The sequence below is a fragment of the Calonectris borealis genome, chromosome 6 (assembly GCF_964195595.1).
Source record: "Calonectris borealis chromosome 6, bCalBor7.hap1.2, whole genome shotgun sequence".
NCBI lineage: Eukaryota > Metazoa > Chordata > Aves > Procellariiformes > Procellariidae > Calonectris > Calonectris borealis.
Window position 1 is genome coordinate 13,273,972 of NC_134317.1, and position 20,090 is coordinate 13,294,061.

Consider the following 20,090-nt stretch of genomic DNA (forward strand, 5'->3'; position numbering starts at 1 on the left):
TTAGGCCCTGATGCTTTAGATTGCCTTTTCTGAGGAATGCACCATATTGCTGGCATTTCTATTCAAAACAAGCTTGTGTTTTATAGAAAAGGGTTCAACATTTACAGTGACATATGTAAGAACAGCACAGACAGAAAACTCTAAAATATAATTTACAACTCAATCTAAGGAATCATCCATTTTAAAAGAAACGATAACTGCATGAAAAGAACAACCTAATTCCTAGATTTTTATCAAAGGATATTAGTTTAGGATACTTTATATCAAACCACAAATACCTTAGGTACTTTTATGTCCTGACAGTGGATCACCTTTCCAAAAAAACCACCATAATGCACCTACATGCTATAAACAAGTAAGAATTCTTCTAGAACCTATGTTGCATGCTGAGTTCTTCACATAAAATAAAATAAAATCAGAGACAGAGCTCCATCAGTTTTGTTTTGGATCACTGATGAGTGCATACGTAATGACTTTCACCTCTTGAAACCCCTCTGCTTCATTCTTATGCATAGACTTGAAGGGACATTTATGCGTTTGGCTTGTTGCATCAATTCAGAGGATACAGTTACTGTAAAAATTTACATTACTGCAGGCTTGTAGTGATGAAGCAGGCAAGCACAAGAAATAAGCTTTTATTGCATTTATTTTAGATTTGATGGAAAAGAAAAGTATAGTCATTTGGTATGACAATAACCACCATGAAATTTGATTTGTTTATCGATTAAATTACATTTAAGCAGAATTCTTTTCTAAAAAGTTGAAATTTCAAGATAAATGACAAATTTGACCTATCCCTCCAGATGGTGTTTCTCCTGAATTGATCGTGTATTTCAATTTGCAGTACCCACTTTAGCTTATAGTTGTGACGTATACAATGCACCAAGGACACTTACTGAAACTCAAAGTTAATTTGAGTAAAATGGTATTTTATATACTATTCTCCACACCAAACTCTTCATTAAAAATGGGAAAAAAACAATTTTCATTTCTCCTATAATGCATAAGCTTGCCTGTAACAAAGACGGCACTTTATTTAAAATGGATTTACAAAATTCTTTAATAAATAAATATTTTAAAAAATCTTCATGGCTTAGTTTTACTGTAACTCATTACTCTGTTGAAGGTCTTGGAATCACAGGTGGATCAATCCTTTGGTGCAGACAGGAAGGCGAAGTACAGATTTTTAAGAACTAAGCAGTGCTAATTTTCAACTAAGGGTTGGCAGCTTGAGTAGACCTCTGAGCTTTTCCCCCACTCCTGCCAACAGCTTTTTTCCCCTGTCTTTTTGAGGCGCAGGCTGAGTTAATTTGGGGCTGGAAGAGTTCCCTGAACCTGCATGCAGGTGCAAGAAAGAGGACAGCACAGCGCAGGGATAGATTTAGATGGCTGAAAATACTATGGGTCACCTTGGTTTGAACTGCACCACGTGTTTCCGATAATTAATGTGAGTTTCAAAACCCTGAATTCCCAGACATGTCACTGTTTCTCATACGCAATGCTACTCCCATTCATCTGATTTTTCTTGGTTTATTTCTCACCTCTGTTATTCCAAAACACTCAAAACAGAAAAACACTCAGTCCCAAAATCAAGTTTAAATATACATTCTGGATTCTTGTTATTGTTTTGTTAGTTTTTAATCTTTTTATGAAGTTATTCAAAGCTGGTAAAGAGATTTCAGATTCAGTAGGTTTTCTAAATCTTTTTTTTTTTTTTTTTGTCTTAGTAAAACTACTGTATTAATAAAGATACCAAACAAGGTTATAATACAGTTGATTTAAGACTGCAAATATTTGCCTGGAATACCAATTATAAATAGTAGGAATGAAAATCATCGTCGATACCTGTGGTTAAAGGCAGATGAGTGACACTAGTGAGACAGGTGAGAGTGAACCAGGTTGATGCTAACGTTGCTCCAGATAAAAGCAGCAGCAGTATAAACTTCAGCATGCCCCTGATAAAATCTGCAAATCTAAAATAAAAGCACAGATCAGAGCAGTACAAATTCATATTATTTAAATGTGACGCCTGACAATTAATTCAGAATATTCTCATTAAACATTCTGGAGATATAAAAACAATTTAAAAATCATTTCTCGTTTTCAGAAATAGAAAAAAGGCATTTTTATAGAATGGTGATATTTCTAGCTGTCAAGCTGACGAGCCATGGATTTTTTAGCTGTCACAAAATAACAACCAAACCAGAACAATTCTCAAGGCATCAACTGAAAACACTTGGTATATAGGAAGTGTTTTTTTTTTTTCTTCTGCATTTGTCGGACACAACATCACACCACTACTTACATCGCTGTTTTGTCAGCATTTGCTAGTCTCCCTTGGCAGACACACCACTCAATTAGCATATGAGGAGGCTGCTGCATTTCATTCAAGACATAGTTAAGTGTCAAGATTCATTCCTGTGGGAAATGACTAAACTCCAAATACCAGAATCCCTAGATCGAAGATGACAAGGCACAGCTTCTGAACCCTTGGATGCATTGGTGATGAAGCTCTCAGTGGCTTAGGCAAAGGAGGAACTCTTTACACAGACGGTCACTGTTGGTGGCAGTTTTGGGTTGAACTGTTCCAGAACTCAAAAGCTTGATGCCACTCCTCTCCTATACATGCCCCACTGACAATCTCTGGGAGGACAGCCCCACAAGTCCCTGGACAGTCTGGCTGTTATACAGAGGGAAATATGATCTTTATACCACCTGATGGTTCAACTGCTTTTTTCATCTTTTTTTCTTTTTCTCTCAAGGAGACATAATGCATTTGAGCAGTGCTCACATGGCATAATTACCAGTGCAACGGCTCTTTTCAAAAGGGATTTCAACACAGCTACTAAAAAGATACATTAGAAAAGGCAATGTCATTTATCCACTACTAATTTGCTATAATCTCCTGCTTAGGAGATGTGATTTTGGGCCAGACGGATTAGGTATGTATGTCTAAAGAATGTCTTCTACCCTCATAGTCTCCTACCTCGATTAGGCTAAAGGCAGCACAATCCACCTAGGTTGATCCATGATGAAATCTGTCCTGTCTGTCAGCTAACTGCCTTCTCTCCCCTAACAAAGATCACTTTACAGGTACCATACAGCTTACTTGATAGAACAGATAATGCTACCAAAATTTTGAGAACTAGGAAGCCTAGCTCTACATACACCATAAGAGATGTACAAGTAATGCAAGCCAAAAAAAAAAAACCACAACCCCCCACTTCTTTCCTCTTATTTTGATTCTCCCTGTGCTTTAATTCCACATTGAATTTAGCAGCGAGTAATTCAATAGGCAGTAGAGGAAGATCAATGCTGCATATAATCTTAAAAGTTTATGACTGCAGTGTTCAAGTGGCTTATGCATTAATCTCTAATAGTCAGAGGTTAGCTGCTACTGTTGTTTTTTTTCCTGACAATCCAAATCCAGCAATCAGGATCACCTCTTCTCAGTGGTTTGCTAGTTTCTTTAATTATTCTTTGGGATCACTGGGGTCAAAATCAGCAATTTTAAAAGCTTCTCAGAAGCATCTCGAAGTGCAAACTTTAGACTTCTTCCACAGAGACTCCCCGCTTCGCCTGCCAGCAAGCATCACTATTCCCTCTCCTTACAGGCAAGAGCAGTTATGTATATCCCGTCTAATGAAACAGTGTGAGAAATACCAGCCTTCAGGGAGGGACATTCACAGACAACAGGTCTGGAAGGGATCTCTAGGGGTCCTCCACCTCTTTCCTACCACCAGGGATGTGTGGGGATGGGAGGACGATACACATCTAAACCATTCAAGATAGTTAAGTGGAGCAAATATCTACCTTTACTGAGCAGCTGCAACTCCTTTTGACACCAAGATCCTGGTTTGGGTATCTGTGGTAGCAGTGTGCTCCAAGGAGCTCTCAGATATGACAGGACGCCAGAAGAGCCAAATACAAACTGAAAGGTTTATGCAGCTACTGAATTCAGCCAGCAACGGAAACAATGGGAAAAAATGACATAGCAAACTAGCCTGAACTTGGTAATCAAGGGACTTCTCCTTCTTGTCTGTTACAGGAGAATAAAGATGACCGTAAATCTAGTCAACTCTTCAGAATACTTGTTTCAATCAAAAAAGGAGAGAAATTATTTTTACCCTCTGACCCCAGTATCTGCTTTCAAAACCCTCTGTTCTGTTTAAATCCTTCATCATCATCTAGCATGTAAGGGGATGTCTGCAGCTGCTAAAAAAGTAGGCGCGCCAGGAGAGAAGTTGTGTGCTTACCCAGACACAGACCTCTGAGCCTACTGCTGGTAAGTCTCCTGCAACTCAGCAAATCCAGCCCTACACTAGATCCTACAGTTAAAATCACAAAACTGCACTGCTGACAACACTGTCTGTTGCTAAGGAAATTATCACCATGTCATAAAGTTTCAGCATTTTGACTACACTGCAGGTTAAAAGCAAAAAGAAGAACTAAGCTGTGGAGGACAAAACACCAGAAATATCTATGATCATTAGCAAATGTGGCAAAAAAAAAAAAAAATCTGAGAAAAGGGAATAGATTTATGTTTCCATGCAATGATATGAATGTCGCTTTTTGACACTGCTTTTCTTCAAACCAGTACCATTTGAAAGCTGCCAGCAAAGCGTACAGCACCTGCCAGCTGCCCAAAATAGCCCAGGCTTTTCAATTATAAAAATGCATCACACAAATTAGCTAAACATACCTAAGTTCATGGCTATCGGGACAGCAGCGGGTGGAGTGCAGGAGGATTTATGTATTGTGCTGAGAAAAACTTGCACCATTTTGAAAATAGATAGATAAACAAATTTCCAAACTGGGCATTACTTTAAATAGAGATGATTTAACACCTACTGTGACGTGCAAGACCAAATGCTCCAGGGCAAGGCTCAGGTTGTTACAGTTCTAAGTGGTAGAATCTGCATTGATAAAAATGGCAGGAGCAAATTCCTACACTGCGCCAATTTTGCTTTGATAAATTAGCAGGAAAAAAAAAAAGGGGGAAAAAAAAAACAAACAAAAACCCAACAGCTTCTTGAGAGGTGGTTAAGGGAGAGAGCTGCTTGCTTGGCAAATCACAGTTCTGACACTGAAATACATCAGCTTGTCAGCCTTGACAAGAATCATTACTTAATTTTCCTAATTACAACTTTCAGCAGATTACAGTCAGACTCGTCATTGATTCAACCCTACACAGATAAATGCTGAATAGGCCTAGGAGGGAGAGTCATCAATCAGGAGTGACAAATCACCTCCTCCCTCCCCTTCTGTGTGCAAACCCTCCCATTTGAACGGTGTATCGCTGAAGTTAGAAAGACATATTTGGAGGCAGACTGTTGGTATTTTTTAATTTACTCAAAAGCAAAGCTCTGAATGCTACAAAATACCGGTATTCAACAAGGTTTGAAAGCAATTTTGAATCAGTTAAAGAGACTGTCAGCATTTCCTGAAACTTAACCCAGGCAATATATTAAATAAATTAATCTACCATAAAGATTGAGATTTGCATGTTGGCATTGAGTCAGGAGATTCTCTCCTAACAAAGTTAAGTGAGCTGCTAAGGGTGCCCCTCTACTATTGAAATGTCACAAATATATGAGAGATTAATCCATGATGGAAAGGATTAAACTGGCACACTACCTGCTTCAGCATATAACGTGCTACGGCATCTGTGTCATTTACAGCAGTTGGTTTTAAACATTTACTTCTCTTAGAGAGAAAACCTCATATCTGAGCTTAGCTAATCAAAAGTAACTCCCTTTAGAGGAAATCAGGGTGCGAACTTTGTTTCAATAGATTAAGTCTTTTGGCCTGCATCTGGAGCGGACAGGAGGGAAGCACTTGTTTCTTTTCCCTAGGTCAGGAGTTCTTTTCTCTCCCTCCGTCACAGTTGCTAGGCAGCCTGCAAAATGTCAGGATGAGAAACCTCACATTTCTTTATGCATTGTGTACTCTGATGATGCACAGCAAGTGAAAAAAGGAGAGATTGACTCTGCCCTAAAAAGATGCCTCTTTGGGTCCACAATCCCAGAATGACTGCAACGATGACAGACCCCTGCACTTGTGCTAAACTCATTGCAGAACTGGAGTCTAAAAAGTACACATAAAGAAGCCAGGACAATGCTTTGATATCCACCAGATGTAAGGAAACGTGATTGGTTTTAATCGGTTTTATAAACTGCTCGAGTACCTCCTGAAAGACTTTTTCTCCCCACCCCGCCTTTTTTTTTGTTTCTATAAAAAGGGACCCTCAATAAAGAAAAAGCAGCAGCCTTTTGGAAGGGCAATCCATTCCTTGCTTTTCTGCTCCCCATGTCATCTGCATTCATGACGGCCAGAGGGAGCTGTGTCTGGATATTTAAAAAGCATAAGTATAACCATACCACCCATAGCAGTATCGCAAAAAATAGTTAGGCCATATAGGAATCCAGCAACCTGGCCAAAATGAGCCCAGACTAATTTCTTTGTCGAGGAACATAACGTTATTGTGGGTAGGCTGCTTGTGCTACATTCCCAATATCCCTTGGGAATCAATATGCCCAAAAGCATTGATGGAAGGAGACAGACACTAATTTCTTCAATGCTTTCCAAATGGGCTACAACGGGCTCTCTCTCATACCAGGCAGCTGAATTCACAAGAACTGTGTTTAAAAGGAGCATACAGGAAGCACTTGTCAGGAGTAACAGTGTGACTTGCCAAATTGAGGCACATGCATGTGGAGTTCTCAACCCCCAGTGACCACTAACATGGAATATACAAATCATTGCTCTAAAAGAAACACATCATAATCCCAGAAGTATGCTTTTTCCATTTCAAGTATCTAGAAGATGAGAGAAAACAAGTTACGTTACTACAAGGATAAGCTAAATGACAATCACAGTTGAAGAAATGGAGAAGGACATGTAATTATTCCTACCTTGCCATTGCTATGCCAACAACACAACCTCCAACTATAGACCAAAATCCAATCCAGCCTGCATCTACCTGACAGGAAAAACAAAACAAAACAAAGCATAGCGAAATGTGTTAAAGCTGAGAAAATAAGATGATGTTACTTTCAAAACAAATGGTGTGCAGGAGCTGCAAACTGCTAGCAGCAGCCCCCGACAACAATCTGAAGTGCAAGACTTTTTCTAGGATATTCAAAAGGAAATAAATTCACTAAAACAAAGTACGACTAAGTAGCCTATGCCCTAAATGTGACCTCTCTTTATAGAATCTGAGTAATGTCCTCTGGATTTTTATAATACTCTATCAAAAGCTTAGAAATCCTCTTCTCCCCACTTCATCTTTTCCACCTGGTAAACATTATTTTCTTTTACTAAAGGTGCAGCAGCCAACAATACTCTCATTCGTTTACCTGCCTCTTCCTTCTTGTCAAAAGGTGCGTACAGATCTGAAAAAACCCACCGCTGGTGGAGAGTCAGCAGCAAGACAGATTGGAATGCCAAAACTACAGTTTATTTTGTTTAAAATTTCAGGATAAAAGTGGTCCGTATGTATTAATAGCAGCTTAAACGTAAAAACCTGGTAAAATTGTATGCTAGTGCAAAATAAAAACATGCCGCTTACAAAATAGCTGTTGATTATCAGTCAGGAGATACTTACTTGGCTTACGTGAACTGGCGTTAATATCAAATCCAGAACACCAGACCAGCCAGAGAAAACACCCAGTGGTATAGCATAGGCTAAAGCAATCATCAAGAATCGGAAATTGCTGTGAAGACAAAACATACGCAATTAGCTGCAGCTTGTATTAGAAATTGCACCAAGATTAGCTGCTACAGTAAATGACACCCTAGAATCTATATTCTGCCCATCGAGGAAAATAGCAGAGGTCTTAAGAAGTAGTGAGCCAGGAAAAAGAAGAAAGGTATCCGGCCACGTCACTGAAATCCCAATGGCAGAGATGTTACTGCCTTAGCACTGTGATAATAAAAAAAGCCAGTCTCTCCACATCGTTCAAAGATTTTTGTAACATGCTGGGCTCATGTGTTTCTCATTTCCGCAAGCAATTCTTCTGCATTTGCACGGGCAACCTACTTAGCCTAAGTGTATGTTAGGAACAATAGGCACTAATTTAAATGACAAAAAGCGTATTTCAAGAATAAAATCAGAGATTCATACTTTTTGAACTGTACTTTTTTTTTCTTTTTAAACTGTTTTACTTCCTTTATTTTGGTGGAAGGCAGGGAGAGCTCTGGGAATTAGATGGGTACAGTTGCAAGAGTGGAAAATTTTGACAGTTTGAAGTGTTAAAAAATAGAGACAAGTATAATATTCTGCTCTAAATAGTCAACGTGTTTGCTTTTTCCTCCCAATTAAAATTATTCAACCTTTAGTATTCAGTGAAAATGAAGCAGTCAAAGCTGTGTCATCATCTTCATCGTACACATCTAAACAGGAGTTGGCAGACAAATACCACCACCAATTTCCCCCACCCACCCACCATAACCAAAAGCAAATGCGAAATCTTTGCTAAGAGACATCCAACTTTTCCTCAAAAATGTTTCGATTTGGGAATAAAAACAGAAAATACACTTTGGACTCTGCAACACTGATATTTTAAAGGGAAGAGATTTTAGTGATTCCAAGGTTATCCCACGGGATATCTGTGTAATCACAAAATGTGGCTCCCCCCGTTCCCAAAGAATTTACATAAAATTGGTCCTGATCAGTACCAGTTCCTTGGCATGCAGCAGCAATTTGATAGCACATAGTTACGAAAGCCAAGAGGGAGGGAAAGAGCTTTAAATACTCTCCAAAACATTCAGAGGTTTGCAGCTTACGCTGTTTTACTCCCTAGAAGATCCACGCACAGCACACCAGCCAGCATTTTTTTGCACTGTTCTTTTTCACACATCCTCTTCTTGAATAACACATTTCTATCACATGAACATATCCTCCTCTTTCAATATCATTCTTGTCAGATTTTTTAATGCAAAGAAAAACAACTTCCAAACTTTCAGCTCTTCCACACACTGCTTATATTTCTCTGAATGCTAGAGCATTTGCTGTCTTCCTGACAACTTTTTTTCTCTCTTAAGAATAACATACTCTTATCCTAGTCTACCTTGTATCATCTTGGCATCTCTTGGTTATTCTTTATAACTTTTTTTTTTAAGGCAGGTTTTCTGACACTATTTAATACTATCCCTGTAAAACCTATTCCAGTATCTGTAGAATAAAATAAAAGGGAAAGTGCCCATTTTGCATGGGCATTATATAGCCATGTTGTAGATTCCAAAGAGGGAACAAGTCTGAATGTGCTGTTCCAAAATAACACTTGTTCGATATTCAAAATCTTTGGTTATCTGAACTTCGTCTTCATTGAAGAGCTACTTCTGGTGGGATTGAGTACTTTGTAACTTACTTGACCGAGATCACATGTGACATATTTGTCTTCTGTAAGTCAAGCCATGAGAGAGGCTAGCACGTGGGATAGCTGCTCTGTGCGACTCCTAGTCCCAAAACTAGAGAACCAGCTCTGCATCATGACACCCTCCAGTGACAGGGGCTCCCACGCTGCCACCCTGCCTAGCCTCCAAGTTAAAGGAGGCAACCAGGAGAAAGGGTGCATGGCAGTGACAAAGCAGCACCGATCACCAGATGCCATTCTGTCCCCTTGTCCAGCAACAGCTAGCGCTGGCTACGTTAAATGCTAAAGCTATTTGAAACATACATCTTAAGTAGCAGCTCCACTTTTCATGGCTCCAGTCACTTGTATTTGTTTTTGCAATTTTGCAACTCTCCACTGAAAATAGGAAAATGTGCTGTCTGACACACCATCAGTTGGTGAACCCACACCGCTTTCTATCGGATCAGCCCTTATGACAGGATATCAGCATTAGCCTCTCTGTTAAACCATTCTGCTGGAATACTAATTGGCTTTTTCTCCTGTTTTTTCAGAAACCTACTTAATGCCACTCGAATCTGTAAGGCAGGCTTGTTCAGAGGAGAGCCCCGTCAAAGTCAGTCACCATATTCAGAATAGCTTTGACAGCGCCTATTAACACCAGGCATGCTCGGACCAGCTTCCATCACTGGATGGTGATGTCATATGAAAGTTTTATGAAAGAAATAATGACGAACAAAAACTCTATTACAAAATTTCAAAATTGCTTACCTAGTCCCTTGAAAATATAAGAGGCACGTAACCAGCTAAAAACATCTAATTACTTCAAACCAAAAATCACGACATGTTTTCTTAATGCAGATTTTATCTTATCGACTATTTACTCGTATTAGAATTTTTTCCATGGAAATTTGTGGCATATTCTGAAATGGGAGGAAAAAAAAGTCATATTTGCTTCACTCAAGAAACTGAGAAAGGGCACCATGCTTTTTCTAATGGAAATTCAAACTACACTTGTCACACTACGTGATAGACTGTTAAGAGATTTGGGCTTAGCTCCCAAATCATGACTAAGCTGTCATCTTCCACTACAGGCTGAGAGAGTTGGTGTCAGGAGATAACCAGAGACCAGCTAATCGTTAGTCTGCCAGAAGCAGGAATCCTCCAAATCAGGAGGAAGAACCAAGTTCCTAAGCAAGTCCCCAAAAAAGAGCCTACAGCGGTGGTTGACCCTAAGAAGATATTTATAATACAACTCTGCAAGAAGCAGCTCATGAAGACGACTGCTCAAGGACCTGTAGGCATGAAGGAGTGTGGGAGTTGCAAGGATGTGATAGATCCCTTTGGCGTCCAAGGAAAAAGGTCGATGACTTCAATGGCAAAGTTATGCTATGCAGCTTTATTTTGAAGTAGTAAAACTGCAGCCTGGGGGAGAGAAGAGGGAAATGATGAACATCTCCATTCTCATCAGTGTTTTTTGGTGCATAGTTGGGTCAGCCCACCAGCTCACGCACATCCTAAATGCCTTACACACAGTTCTCATACCAGAGGGTAAATCTGCAATAAAGGGAAAATTATGATTTCCTGGTACTCATCAGCTGATTACCTTCAGTCTACACCCTTAAGTCAAAAGAAAGACTCTCTGTGCCAAGAATTATGAAGCCTAGATTAGGCAGGCTACAGAGCTTAGAAGCCTAACGAACGAGATGATGGATTTCTCTTGAAGCACGACAGATACCATTTTCTTTTATAAAGCCCCCTTGCTTGATGGATTGTTGCTGAAAGGCTCCCCAAGATAAGCGGGTTTAATGATGAATTGTTGATTGTTTCATGTACAGAGGAATGAAGAAGCACCTTTGATAAGGGGTAGCATGGAATAATGCATAAAGACCAGAGGGAAGGGAGATATAATGATCTACCTGACTGCATTTTAAAAAACCTCTTGGTTCTTGGAGACCTATAAACTATGCTCATTATTTAAGCACCCAGATTGTTTTCTTAAGTTTCATTGATTGTGAATAGTAAGCCAGCTTTGCTGTTTACCTCCTGACCTTACCAGTATCTCAGGTCCACTGTTTACAACACTTTGAACATGGAATCTAATGGTTATGAAGCTCCCAAATAGAGTACTGTCAACAGAAATTTTATATTTCACCTACGGAGTCAGTTGCTGTTTGGATTTCTGTTCAACAGCAATGTTTTTATAACACAGCCCTCAAGCAGGGTCTCACCGCACACCAGCTTGGGTGCGTAACGGCATTATTGTGTGTGGTAAGTGTTCTTACAGGAATTGCTATTTTTTAATATCCTGAGTAGGTCACTTTGCAGACTAACCAGCCAGCTGTACTCACACCTTCTCCAAACTGCCAGCCTCTTAAGGATGAACACACAGGATTAAGCATCTTGTCAACTATTTACTCACTCAAACTGAAACAAAAGCCTCCAAAAACAAAAGAAAAAAACCAATGACAACAAGGGATGAGTTGTTTTCGCTGGCTCTAAATACACTTTTAGAAAGTACAGCCCACAATAGGTCTGTAATAACTAAATACCTAAAGCTCCACAATTACCAAGTTTCAAGCAGCCCTTTGTACACAGATTCAGCTCCTACCACTACATCACCCAAGAAACAATTACAGCAAGAGTTTGAAGTTCTCCAGTGAAGTCAGCCATACTCTGCACCATGGGAGCGGTTCTTCTTTGCCCCAGGAGGTTCATCTGTGCAGTATCACCTACAGGGCACAGGCCTTCACAATTATTCAGCATTAATATTACAGCTGTTCCTCTGAGATCAGATTCCCATTACACAAGACATTGTACAAACACTGGGGATGGGACTGTGTCTTACCAAAAGAGCCCAAGTGGGAGAAGTTGCAAAGCTGGAGATGTCACTTTCTTTATAACTTTTTTTTTAAACCCAAAAATTGAAAGGAAACTAACTCACCTTTGAACCTGTCCAGAAACACATCTAGAGACACTTCTCCTATCCCCACTTCATATTTTAACATACAATTAATGAGATTTAATAGATCATATAATGGTTTCAGATAGTTCATTCATTGCTCCCCCAGCTGAATAAAAGCAGTTGGATACTCCTTTGAATGACAAGCAAACCCCAAATTCATTCCAATATAATAAGCATGGAAGAAAGCAGCTTATTCGTTAGTTATACCCAGTGCGGTTAATTGTTATCTCACACTTAGCAGTATGCACGCTGTTAACAACCTTGTATAACCTGATGGAACAGAAGCATTGCATAAGACAAGCCATGCTAACAGGATGACTAAAGCAGCATTGGTTCTGAAGGACTCTGGCATGAAGGCTTGAGATATACCCAATGATTTAAAATTTAATGCCTGCTTTTTAGCACTTAGCATCCTTTTATGTCTCAGCATTAATATTTAATTTGATTTTGTTTAAAACCAACTTGTTTGTTCAATGAGAAGATTAAAGCACACTTGTTTTTATTTATTCAGGTGCTGATCTGCTTTGAAGTAGAAACCCAGCGAGGACCCACCTTAAGAGTCTGCAAAAACTTCTCCTGTAGCTGAGCCGTTGACTTGCCGCAGCCACGCTGGGAGGGAATGGAGGGCGCGAGGGGAAGTAGGCCAACGCTGCGGAAAATATCAGGGAAACCATTCCAAATTCTGAAGAAGAGGGCAAAGAACAACAAAACCGAGAACAGATGTTAGCATCGAAAGACTTATTTCAGTACAGCATTGTTATCAGCCAGCCTCTGATACATAAATCCCACCACAAGTGCTTTACTGCTCCCGACAACAGAACTCCATGACTTGAAAAATTTCTTTTTTCCTCCCCAAACAAGATTTCAAATTGAGATGGAGAATCAATGAGATGGAGAAATACCGGCAGTCCATTCCAGTGACAGGAGCTGCAGAGAACCAGGCCCATGCATGGGGAATTCAGTGAAGCAAATGGAAAGCTTTTGCTTTTTCTCTTTAGAGAGAACTGCGTTATGAAGATTTGGCCTCGTTTCCTTGCGATGGAAGTAACTCAGTGCAGGTATCAGCGTGCTAGAGACTTTAAACAGATGGGACTGGGGAAGCCCGAGGGCATGGAATGACAATTACTCGTGCACAGGATGATGAAGGCAAATGAAAGGTCAAGCAAGGCAGCATCTCAGACACAAACAGTATTACATGGCAACAGAACATAAAGAGAAAAGCGTAGGAGCAGCCATGGCTCAGGAATAGAAAGACCATGGGTAATAGGGAGAAAAATGAAAGAATACAGCTGTTTGCAGATGCTCCTCTTGTTCAGCAGCAGAATTGAAAAATTTCATAGCAGAAATTTGGACCTGAACTTGCAAAGTGATGAGCACTTCACAGAAAATACTCGGCAAGCCCCGTGATCAGACATTCTGAGGAAAAACAACTCTACCCACAGTCAGTCTAATTAATTTGTTTTACAGGCTTTTTACAATGTATATCATGTTCGCCACAGTGCTCAATCCCAATATTTCTCCTATCCCCTTTGAAAACAACATTCTTTGCTGCTGGAGAGAAAAATATATAGCTGAAGCGTGTTATCTTAAAAGAACATGTGATCTTATAACAAAGAAGTGTTCACCGACACCACAAATAAATTTCAGCAGAGCTGGATACTCAATTGCATTCATTTTCTTTTTTCTTCTCTTTTTTAATAAATCAATATGAACATGGCACTTTGCCAGCTCTTGTGCTAAACCAGACGAAAATAAATTCAGGAAACTGAAAAGTAAATAACACTCAGAGTCTAAATGGATCAGCTGGAGATGGGGAAGGGAAATGAATGCTTCTATTCGGTATATGGGAAAAAAGTCTACACTAAATTTCTTTTGAAGGCATACCGGGAACGTGACAATGCCATTCTTCACGATCAAATACTAAAGGATTCCTTTTGAATTATGTGGTGTCTTTTTTCCTGCTGTGGTCTAATTACATGTTTTGAGGGTCAAGGGCATTTAACTAGACCTTCTCACTGTATCTCCTCTGCTCTCCAGAACTTTGCGTACATTGTTTTTGAGATCATGAGCAGTGAATAAAGAACTGGTTGTAACTGCTCATCCCAGATCTAAGAAAGGGATGAGATGCTTTGTCACTACAGGATGATACTAGACAGGGAAGCAAGGCTTGCCAAAAGCTGTTTATCCCCTTCTCCTGCATCTAGGTCTACATATAGGTTTATAGGTGTACATATGTACGTGCATACGCACACTTTAATCACATATTAAAGGAAGATTTCAGACTGCAGACAGGTATAGCCAACAAGAATGTGACCATACAAACCCATAAACTTTGTCTGAGCTTATTATTTAGCTTTACTATACTGCAATGCCGTAAAGGGAAAGGCTAGGTCTTTTTCTAAAGAGTGTAAAACATGTTGGTAATTTTTTTAAGTCACAGTAATATTTTATAACAGCTGCCCATCTGGGGCCTCTTCTACGGGTTGCCTTAAGATTCCTGCCAGTCAAATTGCTTCAGTAGGAGCAGTATAGTAACACTTCTTTTTTTTTTTTTTTTAAATTATTAAATTCAGCATGCAGTCCTTGTAGTACCTTCTTGCAACTCTTTAATGTTTCCCAGTGTTATACTTCCCAGGCTAACAAATTTGCCTTGCAAGCACTGCCCTCATGCACAAAAGAAAAGAGCAGAATTCACTTTGGAAACTAAAGCAGCTCCCTCTATTGAAGAACAAAAGTCTTTAGTGCCGTCTTAGCTTTGTGTATCACACTCGCATCTCTATCAAAAGCCCAGGTACTGCCAAACACATCCGATTTCTTACATGTTGCATTCCTTCCTCATTAGGAAACCCACACCTTTATCTCCATCATCATTTACTCTACCAGACTAGATAAAGAAAAATACATTCCCAGGACAAGTTTTAGATTTTAAGTAGGGAGTAAAAGTAAGCAAAAGAAGAAAGGTAAGAAATAGGTCAATATGGAGACTGAGGAGCTGCAGTCACAAAATACAAACTCTTCCACAGGAGCCATCGGCTTCTCAGCAGCGCAATGGATGTAGTAAAGCACTCTGAATTGGCCAAGTCAGCATAAATTAGTGTGCAGAAACACAGCCGTGTATATCTTTTGTTGAGGAGTGAATTTGGAATGCTTCACAAAAGCTGGGCACCACGCCACAGTGACCTGTGACTGTCAAAGTGGAGAGCTGCCTGCATCTTAGCCTAGGAAGTAGGCACCCTGCTGCCTCTGTAAGCCCCAAACAGAAAAAAAGAGGTTTACAGAGACACAGCCTCCTTGATACAAGGTCTTTTTCCTTCAGATAGGCTACTCACAGCACAAAAACCTACCCAAACCCAGAAACCCTCCGCCCCATCTTGTCCTGAAATGTAAAAGGGGAATGAGGGAGCTTTAGACACACATGCATTTTTTTTAAACAAATAATGATTTTTACATTGATATTTAGGAAAGCACATGGCTAAAAACTCTGGCTACACTCCAGAATAGTTCAAGCTTCCTTACACAATTCAGGTAATACAATTCAGTCCTGATTTGCTACATCTGTACTATTTCAGCTGTGAACCAGAATGTGCAGCGACACAGATGACACAGAAAGAGGCTGTGGTAATTCAGCTGAGCTCTTAGTCCGCGTTTGAGATAAAGGAACAGCAATTTATTAAAACACAGAAGAGACTGGAGTTAACAGAGCAATTTCAGAATGGGTTTATAAGCAATTGCTTCGTAATCATGTTTGAGGTTAAGTCCTTGGAAAATTAGCACACTCTTGGCATGCTACTGATCCCAAGTTAACAATTCACATCATTACCGCCTTTTAAAAGTCATCACCTAACTTGTGGAGGCTGCCTATCTAACGCTACCTCACACAAAAGCAAGAAGCTCCATCACCAACACAACTCCGTTAGGAATGCAGAGTGCTTATCCTCTGAAACCGGCTTTCCCAAGTATCTGAAAGGAGAAGTCATACCAAGCGTGACCACACTTGCTAAAGAAGTGGGGAAGTGGGACGTTTGGGTCCAGCTCCTTGTTCTGCTACAGTCTGTAACACCTTTACCAGTGATCTGTGAAGGCAATTTGAGCTTCATTTTCTGCCCAGCTGATTAAGGGGACAAATAGTACCCTACCACACCCACCAGGTATTTTTTGGTCTGCAAGTGAACGGAGCTGTACGACTACCAGGAGGCAGTCACCCACCACGAGGCGGCCTTCCTTCCGCCTCTGGAGCCGACCTGGCACAACAGAGCACAAGGGAGCAGACAGCGGGGACCTGGCTCCTTCAGCTCTCCAGGGAAACAGGGCTGAGGTGAGACAGGACAAACCCCACAAGGGATTCAAAGCAACCTCCTCTTTGACAGTTCCTACCAATTTTAAACGAGTTGGACGTTTTGCCACCGTCACTGCGATTCACTGCAGGCCAGTAACATTCACGAACCAGCTCTTTTTCCTTGCCTGAACAGCTGAAGGGGTTGTAGCTCCTGAAAAGAGACACCCCGTAGGACACAACCACAAAGAAACCACCTCTGTTCAAAGTACGAACTACAGATGCCCCACAAAACACATTTCCTAGAAAGCTGAAGAGCTGCTGTAGGATCATCTTATGCTGGGACCAACGATCCCAAACAGGCCTGGGGGATGTTCCCAAACCCCTGCCGGCTCAGAAAGGCAGAAAGAGCCGTGCTGAGACACGGGGCAGGCAAGACACACCTCTGAACCTTGGTCCCAGCAACATCCATCCCAGTTTCTGAAGAAAATGCTTAGGAAAACCTCCCAGAAGAGAAAGTGAATCTAATGGGCTGCTGAAAGCAACACTTCTAGTGCTACCAGACTCAAAACAGTGGTTTTAGGCACTAAACTGTACTTCCTTAGGCGGATGAATTCTTCTCTCTCCATGGAAAATCTGGAGAGGGAGAGCTGAAACACTTCTCTAATTGCTAGATTCTCCCTCCCCTTATCTACTGCTCCTCAGGACAAAAGCGGATTTGCATTCATTTTTCCCTCTTTCACACCAGCTGTTTTCATCCACCATGAGATTTTCAGAGTCTAACATCATATTCACCTTTGAAAAAGGCCTAACCAAACCCTTCCTTCTTGTTCCAATACACTTGAATCCAGTAAAAAGTAGGTTGCTCAAAAATACTTGCTGAAATAGTGACCCAGCTTCTACTATGCTTTCTTTAAAACAAACAGTAAAGCGGTCCTTACCCAACACGAGTATTAACTCGACAAAATTCCATAAGAATAATGGAATAAGGAATAAATGATCACAAACAGCTAACTCAATCCCATAAACCTGCATATAAACTACACAGTATATATACTTTAAGACTTCTGGAAATTTAGGGCTAACTCCTGGCTGAATTTCAGAAGCTGCAATTTTAAGGGGGGAAAAACCCAACCAAATGTGCAACTGCCATGACACGGTAAAGTTCAGCTGCTCTTAATACCATATTAATTTAGATCCACTACGAATCAGATCGTAGACTCTTAAGGCACTTAAGCAACCTCTTTTTCCTTAAAGCTTGCTGCTAATTTTTGTAAGTGACTCAAAGAGCCGTAGAAGCCATTGCATGAAAAAGACCAAGGACATAAAACCCAAATTGTATCAGGTGAATTTTTGTATCAGTGTTTTTTTTCCACTAAACTGTTGTCACTTCATTGAAATTGCTCACCACCTAAGAATTATGTGGTTTTAGTTAAAAACGAAATCTATTGGGTTTTAATTTCAATGTTAGATTCTTAAATACTAATAATCTAATTACATTTGAAAGGCATATGCAAGTCATAAATTAAGGCTGATTTAATGCAGGAAAGAATTTAATGCTGAAAGACTATTGGATTTCCATCCTTTCAGAAACAAAAGAAAAAAAGCAAACCTTTCATGGACACACTTTTTTAATGAAAATTCAAGAAGCAAAAACCAGTTCGGAAGCTCAGGGAAAGCGTAAGCTCTCCTAGAAGACATTTCTCTTAAGATCAGCCGATACAAACAACTGAAATACTTCATTTGGAATCAGTCTGTACAAAAGGCTATTTTTAAATCTTTCCTACACAAAAGAGAAAAAAAATTAACCCTTCTGATGGTACAACATTTTACCACTTCATTATTTTCCATCAGTCAGTAATTGTTTTCCGTGCAGACCAGCCACTAGAGGGTAGTGGTTCATAAGTACCAAACACACACGAAAGTATGTAAATTTTTTATAATTTTTTTCTTTTTTTTTTTTTATAATTTTTATTTTTAAACCACACCTGCATACAGCACAGCCTCAATGCGGTCCTTGATGTGCTCAGTGTTGCTCTGCGATACCAGCGGGAGGTGAGATGTTCCATTAGGAGATGGCACTACAAGAGGTCCCACTAGAAACGCGCCAGCAGCGCCCAGGTAATTGAGCAGCGATGCGATGGCTGTTGCTGTGGCACGTTCATCTGGAGAAAACCACGTCGTGGAAAGAAATGGTGCTGCGTTCATCACAGTTGGCCCCGCCAAGCCATTTAACAGCTGCCCTCCGTGAATTAGCCTAGAATAGAGAATAGAGACCACAGTCATTTGGATGACAATTGCTTGCCTCTTTTTTTTTTCCCCTCAATTAAAGAAGCATGTAAGATATTGAGTGCTGGAGATGGAGCGACTGCACAAAGAAATGAAAGTCCTGTGCAAAAAAAAGGATATTCTATACACTAAAAGAAGCCCAATTAGACTGATTTAAAGAATCCACAGCTACTCTGGTCTCATTATCTCAGATAAATGGAGAAGCAAATATTCTCTTCAAAGCAGGAAAGGAAAAGGGAATAAAAGGGACTTTCTCTGCAGAAAAAAGGCATCATGATAGCATGTAAGAGTAGAAAAGGTGTAGTAGCAGAAAAGCTTTAAATTACAAACGTCTTAAACCTGACCCCTTGCCCGCATAAATCTCAACAGAAGATTTAAATTAGTTATGGCAGATCCAAAAAAAATTGAAACACTTCAGCAAAATACTCTGCATATTTTTTCACTGCATTATTTATTTTTATTTACACACTCAGATGAGCTCTATGTGCCTACAGATGAGGAGGCTGGGCTGTTGAGGTTTCCAAGAGAATCGTCTTCTCCAGCAATCTGGCCATACTCAACATACTGTTGAAACAGCCAAGCAAACCCAGATTTTTCTCGTTTTTCACACTCATTGGGATTTAACAGATAAGACTGGTGACAGAACAGAGATAGTACTTCCAAGCAGTGAAGTCTCTAAAAACTTTGGCTTAATATTAGTACAATGAGCACACACAGAAAGGACTTTTTGAAGGCTCTTCTATATGTGGAAGTCAGCCAGAAACCTTCCACTTTGACTTTTCCAAAAAGTGATCAGCTGTGAAAGGCCAAAGCATTTTGGAATTTATAGAAAAACCTCATGTCTAAAAAACAGCTAGCGAGTCAAACAAAACATTGCAACCCTCCAAAGTAGATCTATCCATTGTGCAATAAAACGGTGGCAGATGATATTTTTAAATGGGTGGTGTTTTTCTAAGCATAGCAGGAACTTGATGTAATTGCTGCAAGACTTGAGTTGTCAGACATAAAAAGCTATGGCCTGAAAATGGGGAAACATAAGCTAGCATTTAGGCAATGTTTCAAGCCACAAATGGTTGAATAATATACAGTGTAGCAGGAGTTTTTTAAAGCACACAAAGGAACAAAATATGCAAAAGAAATGCTGACAGACTCTTTATCAAATTAACAAGCTAGATTGCAGTAAAGAGGAATAGATGCTACTGATTCTCAG

General features: G+C 40.0%; 1 protein-coding gene across 2 annotated transcripts in view; it reads right to left on the reverse strand.

Moving 5' to 3' along the window:
- Window positions 1-20,090, reverse strand: part of SLC49A4 (solute carrier family 49 member 4) — a 72,392-nt gene that overhangs the window by 19,839 nt on the left and 32,463 nt on the right. Inside the window, exons 3-7 of one of the 2 annotated variants that reach the window (XM_075152869.1) lie at window positions 18,580-18,848; window positions 12,871-13,000; window positions 7,607-7,715; window positions 6,915-6,982; window positions 1,846-1,973 (exon numbers count right to left, since the gene is read on the reverse strand). In XM_075152869.1, the coding sequence (XP_075008970.1) occupies window positions 1,846-1,973; window positions 6,915-6,982; window positions 7,607-7,715; window positions 12,871-13,000; window positions 18,580-18,848 (704 nt within the window). The remainder of the gene's footprint in view (window positions 1-1,845; window positions 1,974-6,914; window positions 6,983-7,606; window positions 7,716-12,870; window positions 13,001-18,579; window positions 18,849-20,090) is intronic. The other variant, XM_075152870.1, reaches the window with a different exon arrangement.